The following is a 15,572-nucleotide window of genomic DNA, read 5'->3' as shown; positions in this document are numbered from 1 at the left end:
GCACAGCCCAGAACGTGCATCCTCTCACCTGCTCTATAGAGACTTCAGTCCTCAAAAACACACAGACCCAGCCAGAGTCAGTGAATGATTAAGCTGGTCACGACTTAAAACCAGAACTTTTACCCCAGGTGTTACACCCTATAGGCTTGTTTTCTGTGCCTGCTGCAGCTTGCCTTGGGCAGGTCCCACAACCACCAAGCCAGGAGCTGCCTTTGCCACAAATGAAACAGAAGTGCAGGCTGCCTCCAGCAACCACAAAAAGCAAAATGCACACATCAAAATCTGCACTGAGAGAACACATAAGTGACAGAATGCACACAGGCTCAAAATTATGATTAATTGTATTATTTTATGATATCACAATTAGATTAGCGCAATTTAGTGTGGTGAAACCTATGCAAAAACCTAATTTTATTGGTTTTATTAAGGTGTGTTTCCCCAGATTCCCTGCAGAAGCCAGAGGATGGTAGATGTTGAATATGGTTCTGTTGGGTCTATTCTTGCACACACCCTTTTATTTATTCCACTGGCTTTAAGCAAATGTCCCCTCCTCTGTGGGAGAGGCAGGGATCTCTTGCCTTTTGGTCCTCAGAAGCCTCCTCCTTCCTAGATCATTTCCCTTCCAGTGCTGCTGCCTTACTTCTGTCTGCCATATTCCAGACCCACCTCCAGCTCAGCCCCCTGTCAGCTTCCCCCTCTTCTGTTCTCTCTTCCACCCATCAGGCAGCCACACCAGAACTGTAAATTAGGAAATCTGTGGGGCTCCACAAGTCATTATGAGCAGCTAATAAAATTCCACACTAAACCCCAAAAAACTCCCAACACATCATCTTGAGGAAATCCTACAGAACAAAGCAAAGACAAACTATGTCAAACAGCACTATGAAAGATAAAAAACAGAGCAGCCATCGAGGCTCAGTTTCCTGGAACTTTCTAGCACTGACCTATCCCACCAACACCAAACTTGTGGCTCTAAGGAACACATTATGAAGGCGTAACTTAAAAAAAAATCCCAGGCTCAGAAGGCTACTTATTTTACCTTTCACTGTGGAAGAACTAAAGATTTTTAATGTGTGCAAAATTTTCTGACCAATCACCTGAGTACAAACTCATAATTACTCTGTCTCCTTTGTCCTCCATGCTTACAGAGAACTCAAACCAAGGTCCCACACTTTCTTCTGCTCAGACGTAGATATCTTCACATTGTCAGACAGCCACAAGTTCTGAAACTTATCCTTTAAATGAAAAAGTGTAAAATGTATACAAATACTCTGGCGCAAGTCCAGCTCCCTTACCTTGTGCAGAGAATTCAGACTGGGGAGCAAAGTTGCCAAGCTCTGTTTCTGAGTCCATCACACTGGTGTTTGGCTTACCACATACATTCAAACGTTTATCAACTAAGTCTAAACGATTCTCAAAGTCCTGAACTGCCAAGTCTCCCTCAAGCACCTTTGAATGAGGGGAATGCCTACGTCCCAAGCACTCATTTCCCTTCAGTGAAAAGCCACGAGAATTCAGGCCAAAGGCACTCTCCAAGTTTCCTTGTTCCCTAGATCTACTGATGTGCTTATTAGATCTAGCACTGCTTTGGTTAAAACGCTGCCATCGCTTTTTGGGTGCTACGTGATTGGTATCATTAGACTCATCACCAAGAGAGCTCTCACTATTTGCCTCTGAATCCAAGTCTGGACTCTCCCCATTTTCAGCAGAATTGCAGCTCTCATTATTTCTACCAGCTTCAGGTCTCCTTCCAATACGACCTAAATTGTCATCAGATAAACAGGCAGAATCTTCATCAGTTGAATGCTCTGTTAAATCAATACACTCTTTCCTCTCAGTATCTTCTGCCTCATTCCCTAGAGGACTGGAAACCGAACTGTGCCCACGGAATGCATGTTCTCCTGAATCTCTGGGTAACCGACTTAGCAACTTACTTGGCCCTCCTGGTTTTAAGTCCTTTCTGTTTGAAACTGTTTTATCTCCAAGCTTTGATGACTGCTTAGATTTTGAACAGTTGCGTTTGGACATGCAATTTGTGCCGTTTGTCCCAGAAACAGCAGCACTCGCAGGCTCCCTTTTACCAGTACCAATCCCTGTCAACTTGGTTGGAGGACTGCGTGAAAATGAGGAGTTGCTTATAGCAGAGTTTGGAGTTACTGATTCCTGGACACAATCTCCATTTTTTTCTATTTTATATGGGGGACCTACAATAGACAAAGACTTGAGACCACTTGCAGAATTGCTTCCAGAACCATCACCCGTGCTGGTATTTCGAAATGGGACAATATTTTGACCAGTCATCAGTTGCTGCTCTTTTGTCTTGCTGTCATGCATATCCTTCAACATCATTAACAAGGTGCTGAATTTGTAATCTGGTTCAATAGGCAAACGACCATGACCAGAAGCAGAAGAGAAAAGCAAAGGTACTGTGGCCTTTGGAGTGCCAGAGTCACTGGCATCATCATTCATGGACCGGTAGGACAGTTCCTTCAGCTCTGACAGAACGTGCTTCACCACGGCTGTTTCGATTTCAGCAGAATCCCTGGGTTTCTCATGCATGTTGTTTAACAGTTTCTGACCATCAACTTTTCCACTTCTCTGAAGAGAATCTCTTGAAAGGCCAGAGAAACCTTTGGTATCTGAAGAACAGTGATTCACACCACCCTCCTCTTCTGCAAGAGAAGGCTCCAACCCAGCAACCTTTTCTTTATGTTTACATTTTATATTTCTGTTTCCGGGTAATTTCACACTTTTCTGTTTCAAGATTGCTTGATTTGTAACAGCAGGCCAGGAGCTGTCTTTAGGAACACTTTGGGGGGTAGTGTGCTTGTTTGCTACAGAAAGATTGTAATTTCTCACATCTGAAGAGCACTCAAGAGGCGTCAATGACATCTCAGCATCAGACAAACCTACTTCAAGCTCCCCATCCGCAAATTCTGCATCAAGTCTGTTGGTTACTGAACCTCCCAGAGCTTTGCGATCTCTGTGCGACTTCTTCCGGGCCCTTCTGCTGCTCTTCTGAGAAAGATACATGGAAAGTTTAATGTTTCCACTCGATGTCATAGGAAAGTCCTTCTCCACTTTATCTGAAGAATCACTAACTTCAAGAGCACTAGAGGCTCTCTCTGAACTTTGGTCCATGGTATCTACATCGCTGTTCCCACCATCAGAGAGGGAAGAGGATGAATCTGATTCAGTTTGTTTTTTCTCAACACCAGTGTCAGATGCAGAATAGTGTATTTGTAACTTGGAACTGCACAAAATGCCCAGGGAGCTCTTCTCTCTCTCGAAAGACGGGCTGGAAAACAACTCTCCTTGGAGGGTGTTTTTTAGAGCGTCACTTTTACGGTTCTCATAGTCTGGTTTTAGAGGTGTCTTTTCAAAACGTCTTTCCCCAAAGGAGGACAGCAAATGGTTTTCCCTGGTGCTACTGGATGCTGTCAGGCTGTTGGCAATCCGGCGAAGCTCACGAGACGCGTGTTTCTCTGGTAGGTCCCCAACAATCACGTTTCTAACTACGCTCTCTGGTGTTTTGTCTTGGATTTCTTCCCTCGATGCTTCCCCTTTTGCGCCACTCTTTTTTACTCTAGTCCTTTTTCTGCTTTCAGAGGTTGTTTTCACCTGTGGCTTGATGAGCAATTTTCCTTTTTCACTGGCCACGTGTATGGAGTCAAAAGCCAAGGATTTTAAGCAGCCGTTCAGTTGCGTGTCCCTTTCTGCTCCAGGGCCGTTGGTGTAGTACTCCAACTGCACGTCCTTCTCGCTGTCCGGCTCGCTGGAGTTCTGGCTGCACTTCTGATCCTCTGGCCCCCCGAGAAGAATGTCTTCTGCCTGTCCAACACTGACTTCCCATTTAGCCCTAAATCTCTGAGGAACCTTAAAAGTTGGAGACAAAAAAAAAAGACAAAATTTGAGTAGGTACCCAAAGAGATAAAAGTGAGGAGCACAAGGCACAGAACACAGTGACATTTGCATCTTTAAGACAATACCCTGGGACTGTGTCTGGCAGACACAGGAAGTACTGCTCCTGGGTAAGCACCCTGCATTCCAGCTGAGCCCTGTGCATTCCCAGAGCAGTAAAAAGGTCCTGGCAAGTGAAGGTCTCTGAAGAATCAGACGTCTTGGCATGCCAACACACCCTGAACACAACAGCCTGTAAAGGGCAATGCATATGGTGTGGATCCCTGGAACAGAAAGGCAAAGCTACAGCCAGCAAGCCTCAGAAGGCAAATGCAGCATTGTTTTCCTCAAAGTATCTGAGCAGACCTGCTTGCTGTCCTCATTGTTGATTCTTCCTGCATCCCCTGAATTCAGAGCACGATCTGCCCTCTCCATCAACTCACCTCGGGACTAACATGAGCTCCACACACATCTAAGATGTGCTCTATCAAGTTCACAATTCATTCCTGAGAAGTCTCCCAGTTTAACTCTCTATCTGTAGAAAAACCAGAAAGCTCTCTCTATACTTAACAGGAACCTCTGCTAATACTCAAAATCAACAAGAAACTTGTTTCTAATCTGCATGCGCAGTTTTTGGCTGCACAACAGAAAACCAAAAGCTTCACAACTGCTCCTAAAATCAAAACCAATTCCAAGGCAGGAGGAACAATTCACATTGCTGACACTTTCCTTCTACAGAAAAACCCAAACCAACGAAGTCTCATCTCAGCAGACTCAAGAAGTTTGACAAAGCCTGACAGCAATCCAGCCAAACGCTCTCAGCTTTGCATCAATTTTGGCTTCCAGGGGGGCAAACCTGGACATTTATGTGAGCAACAAACATTTAATTCCCTCTACTGCAGGCATGCTGGCACTCCATTTACATACAGAATGAGATTTCAGCCACGCAGCACTTCTAGGACCAGAGAAGTTACTTGGGAGCACGTCACTAGTTGGTGAGAGCACAAGGAGAGAAGTCCTTAAAGAAGATACTGAACATGCCCTTGGAAAAGAAAAACCAAATAAGGCCACTGCCCCCAGGGACTCACATCTGCAAGAGCACATTCAGTCTGATGGTTCTGCACTAACATAGGTTATACAGCTTTAGAGTAAGAGAAAAAGAAAAAACAGATACCACTGCCTAGTATAACTATTTGCTCTCTCACAGCAACACAGAAGCCTCTGTAGTTCTTCACTTCAGCTATTCTAACGAGTTAATTTCTGCAGTCACCTTCCTAAAGACATAGACCAGACCCCTGTGTCACATTACATTAACTGGCTACAACTGCTCAGGGCTGTTATGTTTGGAAACGGAGATGGTGCGATGAGCCACAAAACTCATTCCCACAGGCTCACTGACAAAGCATTTTCCAAGTCAAATTATAAGTCCTAACAGGTTTCTATAAAGAGAATTACTGAAGCAGCGCTAAAAACCCCACTGCTTTATCTCAGCCAGTGATCTAGTGAAGCATGCAACTCCACCTCTGATTCAGAACAGCCAAAGGAGGCTGCCAGAGAGCACAGAAGTTTTTTAGCAGTGCTGCAATCCACAGCAGGAGAGGGCTGTGCTGCTGAACAGATCCCACACCAACAGAGCCCAGATTCCTCTGCCTTCCAGAGCTGTCCAGGGCAATAGAAGCAGCAGGCCACACCCCAGCAGAGAAGAGAGCCTGGAAACTCCTGGCAGTTTATAAACTATGCTGCTGCAAGGACACAAAGAATCCCTTCCCTGGCTGACTTGCTGCAGTCAGTCTCACAGAAGCTGTCAAAGTACAAATTCAGGCATAAAGGAATATTTGGCACTGCGCAGATTCAAAGAAATAAAAACATATTACACAAAACAGCTCTTTCACCTTGTGTTTGTATCCTTTTTCCTTTTGCTTTCCTCTTTTCCGGAGAACAGGCAGCTCTTCAAACTGATGTCTCCCTTCAAAGAGGACAACAGCTTTCCCAGGAACCCAGGATTTCTCTGAAGGCTCTCCTAAGGCATCCACATAGTACTCTCGGTATGGTCTCCCACCGGAAACTATTTCAAGAAATTTAACAGAATTACCCCTTGCATGTAACAGAATAAAGACACAAAAAGAGACACAGAAAACAGTAACTACTTGAGAGGTTATTTTCAATTACATGTTGCTTAACAACATTCCCACATAAATGCCAGTTCTGGGGATTTCTACTCAAAACTAAGGGAGACCCCTTTGTTTGCTGCTCTCTATATTCCACATTGCTACTCTATTTTTAAGTTGTTTGGGCTTTTTTTTTTTTTTTTAACAAACAATTGATTAACACGCCTATGACTGGTCATCTGCCTACAGCAAAGATTGCTTAAAAAAAAAAAAAAGGTAAAAATATCTAAATATTTTTTCCTTGAGAGACACAACATACCAGGCAGAACATTTTTTTTCTGCTACTCCCTGATTAATGATTAAACAGTCCAGAGCACTTGACCGTTGGGAAAACACAACAGTGCTGGGAACACCCAGAACTGACATCCTTCTGGATAGGATTTACTCACACAGGTTGAGCCTCTCCCATCACAATACATCCCATCTTCTTCATGTTTTAATACCAAACAAAGTATTATTTAGGACATAAACTATGAACAGCAGCATTTAAGCAAACACATGCACACACAATGAAAAGATTAGGTGCAACATGACACAACATTAGTTGCAATGAGTCTCTCCATACTTCAGGCACAAGAGGTGCAGACAAAAAGAAGAAATTCAATCACAGGGGCAACATTCAAAGATTCTTTAAAGGTACTTTCTATGCAAGAAAGTTGAACACACATGGTACAAATAAGAACTGAATCAGTACTGGGTTTAAAAGGACAGGTCACAAGCATTTGAACAGAGCAAACAACACTTGAAAACAAGGGATACCAACTTCTCCCTGCATTTTCCTGCAATGTATTAACCTTCTCCTGGAAACACCTTCACCTCTGAACAGGTAGATTACACTTCCAGCCTATTTGGTTTGTGCTGCCTCTTCCAGGGTGCCAGCACAGTGAGGCAGCCTGGCCTTAAGTGATGTTGAATTTGAGATTCTAACCAAGACCACTAAGAGGATGACAAACAATGACCAGAACAACATCAAACTAAGTGCAAAGATCACAGGCTTCATCCACCCTGTTCACAGTTCTGGGACTCCACAGTCACTGAGCCTATACCTTCCAGCTTCAAAAAATCTTCCAAGCCAAGAGCTTGCTGAGAAAAGGTAAACTGCCTTTAACTAAACACCATTCCTCAAATCCCAAGAGAAGAGCTTTCAGCACAAGAGACAAGGTTGAAGCGACCTGCCTTGTTTTGAAGGGCTTGTTCCCTTGGCAACAGGAGAGCCAAGGCAGTAGGACTGTGCTTCCCACAGTGCACACAGAGCCCAGCTCCTCCTGCCCAAAAGTGCCAGAGTTCACATCCACCTGCTTTGTCACCTTGGCTTGGGAAGGGAGGACAAGCAGATCACACACAGCCACAGCTGGGAAATACCATTTTCCTCTGAGCTCCACTGATTTGAACACAGATAAAACAATGATGGGAGAGTCCATCATGTGGCTGGAGATCAGGCCTTCCTGGAACTTGCTGACAGAGCTTTTCCTCCCTGCAGAATTCCTTCATTATCAATCCTCATGCACAGGCTGAGAGGGGAATACTGAACAGCTATATACATTAAATCCTGCCCAAAATTTCCTGAGAAGGGATGTGGGGGGACAATATATATCAGCATATCTTCTGGAAACATCTCTGACAGGATTTTGAGAGCTGGAAACAGACTATTTAAAATAGCACATTCACTATTCTCTAGAATCAGAATAAATGCCTCCCCGAAGGATGAAGGGGGAGGTGAAGAAAGATGACTTCAGCAACCAGGCTTGGGGATGATGTGAGCACCACGTAGGAAAAGCTACTTCATGTCTAGAGAAGCAGCAATGGCTCTGAGCTGATGGCCACTCAAAAAGAACTCCACTCATGCACAGCACTTGTTGTGCTTAGCCTGGCAAGGGCCACAAAACCTGGAGACAAATACAGTAGTGAGTGGCAATCTCACCAGTCTAGAGCTGTCAGAGGCAGAGGACACCAGTTCAAGGGGTTTCTATTTGCCCACAGAACAAAAAGAATCAGAAGGGGAAAGCAGGAACAAATAAGCCTTTCTGTAGCAGTCTCCCCATGGCATCTGGTATGATACTAAAAGCAAACAATTCCTCATTTCCCTTCTGTTCTCTCCATCACTCACCTATCTCTGCTTGATCTTTTAAGACTCTCTTTCTCCCTTCCTGGCTCTCTCCTGTGGTGAAGCACACACAGCTCTGTTACATTTGCCCATCCCTGCTCCTCACACTCAGCTCACTCACACTATGCCCTAAACGTTCACGTATGTGCCTCCATCTCTTTGTTTTTCCAGAATTTCCCTATCAACAGCCCCTTACTTTTTTGTGCCAAACAAGACCCAAAAGTTTCACTTCCATGCACATGCTCCCATCAAACCCTCAGGCACTTAGCAGCTACTCTGCACTACCCCACACTCCACTCCTCAGCCTCTCCAGCCTCCTGTTCTCCAAGCACAACTCTCTGTGTCCTCACACACTCCAATCTTCCCAGCTCTGCTTCCTCACCTGTTCCACCTCTCTGATCCATCTCCTTTTTCTCTGCATAACTTTTTTGAGAGGCTGCTCTTTCTTCTGCACTGCCCTGAGCTTAGCCCAGCTCTCTGTCCTTCCTACAGTCTGGGAAGAAAAGCCTAAATCTCCAACAGCTGTCTGTGCCACTTCATCACCCCCAGCCCCATCTTCTTCCCACCACCTCCCTCATTTAGCTCTACTTTATGGATCCAGGTCTTGTTTTCCACAGCAGAGTCTATTTCTTCACACCTTTCAAAGGCCAGAAATGCTTTTAAAATTAATTAAAAACTGCAGCATCCTGCCATACACAACACCTCCACTTTATGGTCTGAGTAGATACAGTACCTTTCATTTTTGAGTGACAGTCCAGCACTGGGTCATGACAAATTGTGCATGGCCACCATGGGCGTCTGTTGAACTTGGCCCAAACAAGATCCCCAACTTCATACTTCACTGGAGGTTTCTTCTTTGCTCGGATCTTTGGGGAAAAACCAGAACACAAGAAATCACTAAAGCTCCAGATGCTTTTGAAGAGATTTGCCTCCCCCCCAGTGTGCAGATTACACGGGACAGCAGAGACATTTACATTAAAAAGCAAGTCCTGATTTTACTTAGTGGCTCCTACACCTTCAAAGAACACAATGGTTCTCCCCATTCTTCTGCAAGAACAAAACAATAAGAGGATTTGAGAAGGTTTTTGTTATTTTTTTTTAGTAAGTAACATGGTGACCTCTGGTAAATGACTGCACTCAAACTTCATCCATTTGAACAGGTAAATATTTGGAGTCACTACTAGACCCCACTCACCAGCACGAGTTTGTTAATTTCAAAGGTTGCAACATATGGAAAAAGTAGCAGTAAGAGACAGTGAAATTTTCCTGAAACGTGATAAGAACAGCAAGTGTTTATCAACTGGGGAAAAAAAAGGTTTCTACAAGGTTTCTACAAGTTAGTAACTTTCCTGCTTCTCATATGTGCTCAGAAAAAAGCTTCACCAGAAACTATTTGAAACCAAAGACAGGCACAATCACAAAAAAAAATTATATACTGATGTTTAGCTTGTATGAGCAGATCTGGTGTTGCTTTGCTCCGTAACTACGGAGCAGAAAGGGAGTTTAGCAGCAGGCACCCCCCCAGGACACAGACAGACAACACTGACCTTGCCTGTCTCCAAAAGCTGCTCACAAGTATCAACCCTGCACACACAGTCACCCAAATCCACTCAGCTTCTCAGGGCTATGCAGCAGCCACAAGAACACTGAAATCTTTCAATACACAAACCCTAAAGGTGTTTAATGCCGTTTCTGTGTCACTGCCCAAGAGCTGAGAGCAGATCCCGTGCTGTCTGCGAAGCACAAAGCCTCTCTGGCTGCATGTGCTTCACCAGCAGCACCTCTGCCAAGGAGAGGATCCAGGAGCTTTGGTGTTGAGAGTAATTGAGCCAAGACGAGATACAATAGGTTTTCACAGGATACAAGAGTCCCTGGACCCAGCTGTGGGGTATCCTGCCTGTTTAGCAGCACCCACCAACACGTCCCAGGTGGGTTCAGCATTTTAAGAGCTCCAAGAAGCACCCCAGGTATTTTTCCTGCCAGTAAGTACAAGCAACATGCTCCTCATTAAAGCTGTTACAGCACAAACACACACCTTTCTGCTTCACTTCTCCATCCTGCTAACCACCCTGCTCCAGGCACGTCTCTTGCCATACCCAGTTCAACATCCCAGCAACTAAAACACAACAGACCTCTCTAATAAAAGGTATATTCCGTTTCTCTTTGAGTTTTATGAGTCTTCTTCATGTGGTTTAAGAAAACACAAAAGAATAAACCCTGTCACATGAAAAAAAAGGCACGTAATGATGTTACAGACTACATTATTGAAATTCTTCTCACTCACTCATCAAAAGCCACACAATAACTTATTGCTGAGCAGGAGTTCAGGAACAGGGAACGTGAACAGCACCGGGCAGGGGGCTGCAGCCCCTCTCTCTGCCACTGCCTTGCTGCAGCCGCTGTGTCTCCAGCTGTATCTGTGAGCACAGGACCAGAGGTGCTGCCTCAGCTGTAGCTTTTAAAATGCAGATGCACTTTCAGATGCAAACCCCTTCTTTTTTCAGTCTGTTTCCCTTCTTGAGTTCTTGTAAATGTGACTTTGGCCTCAAATTTTTCTGACAGATTTCCAGCCTGGGCTTTGAGGGGCACATGTATATCCCAGCTGATTATCTCCCATGCTGTGCACACACATACAATAGATGTGCATCTTCCTGACAACTGTAACCTGAGCACAGGCACTGGACAGAGCAGTAAAACCTCACTGGAGGTTTGCCAGGGCCATTCACATTGATCCACCTGAACGACACCCACAGCCCCTGCCCTTAGGCAAGTCTGCATTTAAATCAACTCTTTGTCAACCTCCAACACTCCAGCGAGTGAAAAGGTGGCTTTCAAGAAACTATTCAGACAATGCCTAAACCTCTTTCTAAGAAGTCAGCAGCTATTCTCATTCCTGCCCAGTTTCCTCTCTCATTTCCCCAGCATTAGCAGTCAGGTGTTGGACTCACCATCACCCACCACAAAGTCCCCACCGAGGGGTCACAGAGGCTGATCAGGAAGCATCATGTGCCGAGGGAAGCCTTGTGACAGGATGCACTGCAGCAGGTCGCTGTCTTGCATAATTTTCCTCTCTAGTCTCCCTAAATCCCACCAAGCTGTCAGAGATGCCTTAACATTCTTTTCTTTACAGGGGAAAGAAATCTGCTAGGGACTTTCAAAACGTGTAACACTGAACAGCCAACAGCAGAGGAGCAAAAGCAGCAATTATTGTCCTTTCCAGGTACAGTTAAGTCTCTTCCTTTAAACTCTGCAGCATGATAGAAAAATTATAGCCCCAAAGCATGTATTTCTTACGTCAGAATACAACAAATTTCACTCCTATAAAAATTAGCATTTACTACGCCAAGATTAAACTGCTGATAAATCCTGATCACCAATAATTTAGCCCTGCAGTAACAGTGACTTTCCTGTGAGCTAGGGAAAGCCAAAGTTTTTTAGAAAAACAAACTTCAAATGTAATCCCATGCATCTGATCACAGCACTGTTCACCTTCAGAGCATGGAAATATTCAAGTATTTAAATAACAAGAAGATTTGTGAGCCAGATTGGGTAAAATCCATGTTGTAACCCAGTGGAGATACACTGAAGAAATCAAACCAGGTAAGTGGTTAGTGAGGAAGGAACAGGGCCTTCTCCATTGATGAGGAACAACAAAGTTTTGTATTGTCTGATGTTCTCCTCAAGGGAGTCAGCACTGTCTACTCTGTTATCAAATGTTTGGCACTAATTTGCTGTTCAGATGGGACAAGCTACAGCCTAAACTCGAGATGATATACAGCATTTCAGATCACTCTGTGCTATTTTTGGACAAAACAAAGTGTACCTTGCAGATGTTTTTCATCAAACCCTCTCTACCAAAGACCCCAATGATCACTGTGGAAGGGGTCACAAGTCAAGATTCAGCAGCAGGATGACACAAAAACCACCTGCAAAGTCACCTCTTGAGTTTGTACTATGCCAACCAAACACACCAGTCTGCAACTCACTAAGTGAAATACCAAACGTTGGTTCTCAGCTTCACAGGAAGGAGGCTTCTATTTGAAAGCCAAGTATCTTTACCCTCCTGAAATTCTCACCATACAGCAAACAGTGAAACACATCAAGCAAAGAATGCTTAAATTTCCAAGTATTTTTATTTTGGTAAACATACTGTCAGTCCTCAACTGTCTGTCACTAACCTCCCTCCTTTGAAAATAACCACATCATTAAAAAGCGGAAAAAATAACCCTTATCCAGTAACCACTCTTGGCTCTGTCACTGGAAGCTGTTGTTCAATCCATTCATCTTGCTGGACGAAGTGGCACAAAGCAGAAGCCCCCAAACAGACAATGCTGACAGCCACAGGGTGCACCTTTCCTGCAGCACTGGACATCTCTGAACGAAAATCAGAGCAGCACCAGCCTCTCCAGTGCAGCTGGAGACACAGCTGCAGACACCCCACGTGCCCCAAGAGCGCGACCGGGGATGTGACCACCTTGGCAGAGCCACAGCAAGACTGAACTGCACACAAAGGGGCAGAGATATGTCTGCTGTTACAGGCAATTTCAAATCTGCAATTTCATACAGCCAAAGAGACATCTGTCCAGAGATCAAGCACTCAACTGCAGCCATTGGAGCCCTGCACACTTCCAATTCAGACCTGCTTTGGAAAGCCATCGTGGAAATACTTAGCCAAGAAACCCCTATTACAGTTTATTCCTGACTTAATTATAAACAATGTTACTGAATAAAGCCAGGGACAGAACATGTTTTGCAGAAAGGCTGGGGCAGCAAAAGAGACTGTGTATAAGGATGATGAAGAAAAGCAGAAAGAAGCCACTGACCCCCAAAAATAATGGAGGAACATTCTGCCAAGCCTGTTTAGGGCACGAACTGAACAGAATCCAAGCCAAGGATGAACAGAAATGGAGGTGGCCACATCCAAAGGGTAATTAACCAATAGAGTGTAAACAATGACACTAATAAGCTTTTCCTCTGAGTGTACAGCAGATACCTGCCCAGGGCCCTGCAGCAGCAGCATGGGATAGGGATATCTCCTGAGCTGATCTCACCACACTGGTAGCTGCAGGTAAGTCACACCCCACACAGGAGCTGGCCCAAACATCACTGCCAGGGGCAGAAGCAGCAACAACTCTGCCCCATAAACTTCCAGTGCTCTCTTCAAACCTTCTCATTCCCAGGCCAGCAATTCTCGTGCTTCTTCCTGCATCCCACCTATGCCCAGGATGAAGTTGTTCCCAATACCTACTTCTTATTATTAGAACTGGAAGCTTGCTGAGGATCAGTCCACAGCCTGTCCCCACCACTTTTTATGCCCTTAAGTTTAGTGATCATTAATGTTTTCCTAACAGGGTAAAATAATAAGAAGTCCATCTAATTCCTGTGAGCCACTAATGGCTGAACTAGCTGAAGATCAACAGCTCTTTTACCAGAAATAAACCCCACAAAAACAAACTTGAGGGAAAATGACATTTAAAGGTGTCTGGATAGCCTGGGCCTGACAGTCTGCTGGAGAGGGACTTACAATGACACAGAGTGACAGGACAAGGGGGGATGGCCATAATCTGTGAGTAGGTTTAGATTAAACGTGAGGGAGAAATTCTTCCCTGTGAAGGTAGTGAGGCCCTGGTACAGGTAGCCCAGAGATGCTGTGGCTGCCCCTGGATCCCTAGAAGTGTTCAAGGTCAGGCTGGATGGAGCTCTGAGCAATCTCATCTAACAGAACGTGTCCCTGCCCGTGGCAGGACAGTGGAACTACATTGTCTTTAAGGCCCCTTTGAACCCAAACCATTCTATGATTCTATAAAGAAGTTATCCACTAACACAACCAACCCCACAGATGGTGTCACAGGTGCCCTGTGCCCAGGACAGGCCACTCCCAGCTCCTGCCATTTCAGTAGAACAGGTTATTCACCCTCTGCCCTCACAAAGGAGAGGCAGCAACTGGGGCAAGTTTTCCCTACTAAAATACTCCCAGAACAAGCCTGGAAGGGCATTGCTAAAGCTACCCCAAGAGTCTTCAGGAGATGGAACTTGCATTCAGCTACAGCACAGCCTCACTGAGTTAGCAGAGTTTAAGATAAAGCAGAGCAGTTTTACCCTCAGCACTGAGCTGTCCATACAGCTCCTGTCCCAGGGGATGCAGATCCTTTAACTCTGCTCGCAGAAATGAAGCAGCAATGGATGCAATTCCCATACAGTGACTGCTGCTGACAGACAGTTAAAAGGTCAACTCCCACCTCTGTACTGCTCTTAATGAAGGGAGAATGGAAAGAAGTCGGAGTGATCCATGGTTCATTACTTCACTCAGTCCCAACACTGCTGCACTGAGAAATGAACAGACACAGAGAGAGGGAAAGAGAGGAATTGAGAAATAACCTTTGCTTGGGAATGCTGCATGGAAAGATAAAAAGGAGGAGACTAAGAACAACAACGAAGCAAAATTAGTAACTGCTTGTGATGGAAGCAAGAAATAATAACTCTCATTAGCAAAGATTCATGTTTTAAAGAACATTTTCTGAAATCAAAACCAAATTGATTGAAAAAAAAAACCAAGAAAACTGAGAGATAATTAAATTGAATGTGCTTGATAGCTTAAGGAATATTTGAAACTAAGCAAGCAGAGATCACCAAAGTCTCCTCCATACAAAGTACCATTACCAAGCACAGGAGCTTAAGCCTTTACAGAGAGAGGCTGCAATGCTGCCCCTGCACTCCCTGTGACAAAACTTACAGCAATCAATCCCTGCACAGGGAAAGGGGCAGGTCCAACTGGAGTCCATATGGACAAAACCCCCTCCCAAACCACAGCACGCAATGGCATATCTAAAGAAACCAGAGTAATCATCACACTGGCACTTTATGGCAAGCTTCAAATCAAACAGAGCAGCAGGAGAAGCCTGCTGGAAGCCCATGGGCAGCCTGTGCTGCTGGGGACCTGGGGACATGCTCTTGGTCCCAACTGCTCCAGTCTTCTTCAGCTTCTGCACTGCAGCAGAAAGCAAACAGGCGTCTGACCTACATTCATGTCTGAGAAAGTACACCACCTCTTATCTGGGATCATTATCATCCAGAAGTGTTAAATACTCACTAATCAAATATTCACTACCAAAAAATACAGCAGAGATTATGACAGAGACCAAACTTCTGTTATCAACATGCTTGCAGGTTATTTGCTGTCTCTGGCCAGTTTTTACTACCATCTTCCAGGGTACTGAAGTTTTTCAGGGTCCATACATAAATATGAGCTATCCTGAAAGGTTAAAATCAAGAGAGCAGATTGGGCTACTTTGAGTAATTCCTACATCCTGAAGCATTTCTATCAAGTTCAGGAGTTATCCACATACAGATATTAAATAAAGAATGTACTGACAAGAGAACACAAAGTTTCAGTCGCCAAG

At 44.7% G+C, this 15,572-nt stretch overlaps 1 protein-coding gene across 7 annotated transcripts in view; it reads right to left on the bottom strand.

Moving 5' to 3' along the window:
- The window catches only part of NSD1 (nuclear receptor binding SET domain protein 1), a 61,548-nt gene that overhangs the window by 35,481 nt on the left and 10,495 nt on the right, over positions 1-15,572 (bottom strand). For 6 of the 7 annotated variants that reach the window (XM_038149821.1, XM_038149819.1, XM_038149822.1 and 3 more), the window contains exons 3-5: positions 8,906-9,038; positions 5,793-5,965; positions 1,296-3,876 (exon numbers count right to left, since the gene is read on the bottom strand). In XM_038149821.1, coding sequence (XP_038005749.1) covers positions 1,296-3,876; positions 5,793-5,965; positions 8,906-9,038 — 2,887 coding nt within the window. The remainder of the gene's footprint in view (positions 1-1,295; positions 3,877-5,792; positions 5,966-8,905; positions 9,039-15,572) is intronic. The other variant, XM_038149825.1, reaches the window with a different exon arrangement.

Source organism: Motacilla alba, chromosome 13 (assembly GCF_015832195.1).
Source record: "Motacilla alba alba isolate MOTALB_02 chromosome 13, Motacilla_alba_V1.0_pri, whole genome shotgun sequence".
Classification (NCBI taxonomy): Eukaryota; Metazoa; Chordata; class Aves; order Passeriformes; family Motacillidae; genus Motacilla; species Motacilla alba.
The sequence above is the reverse complement of the archived record's forward strand: the minus strand, read 5'-3'. Positions and strand labels throughout refer to the sequence as shown.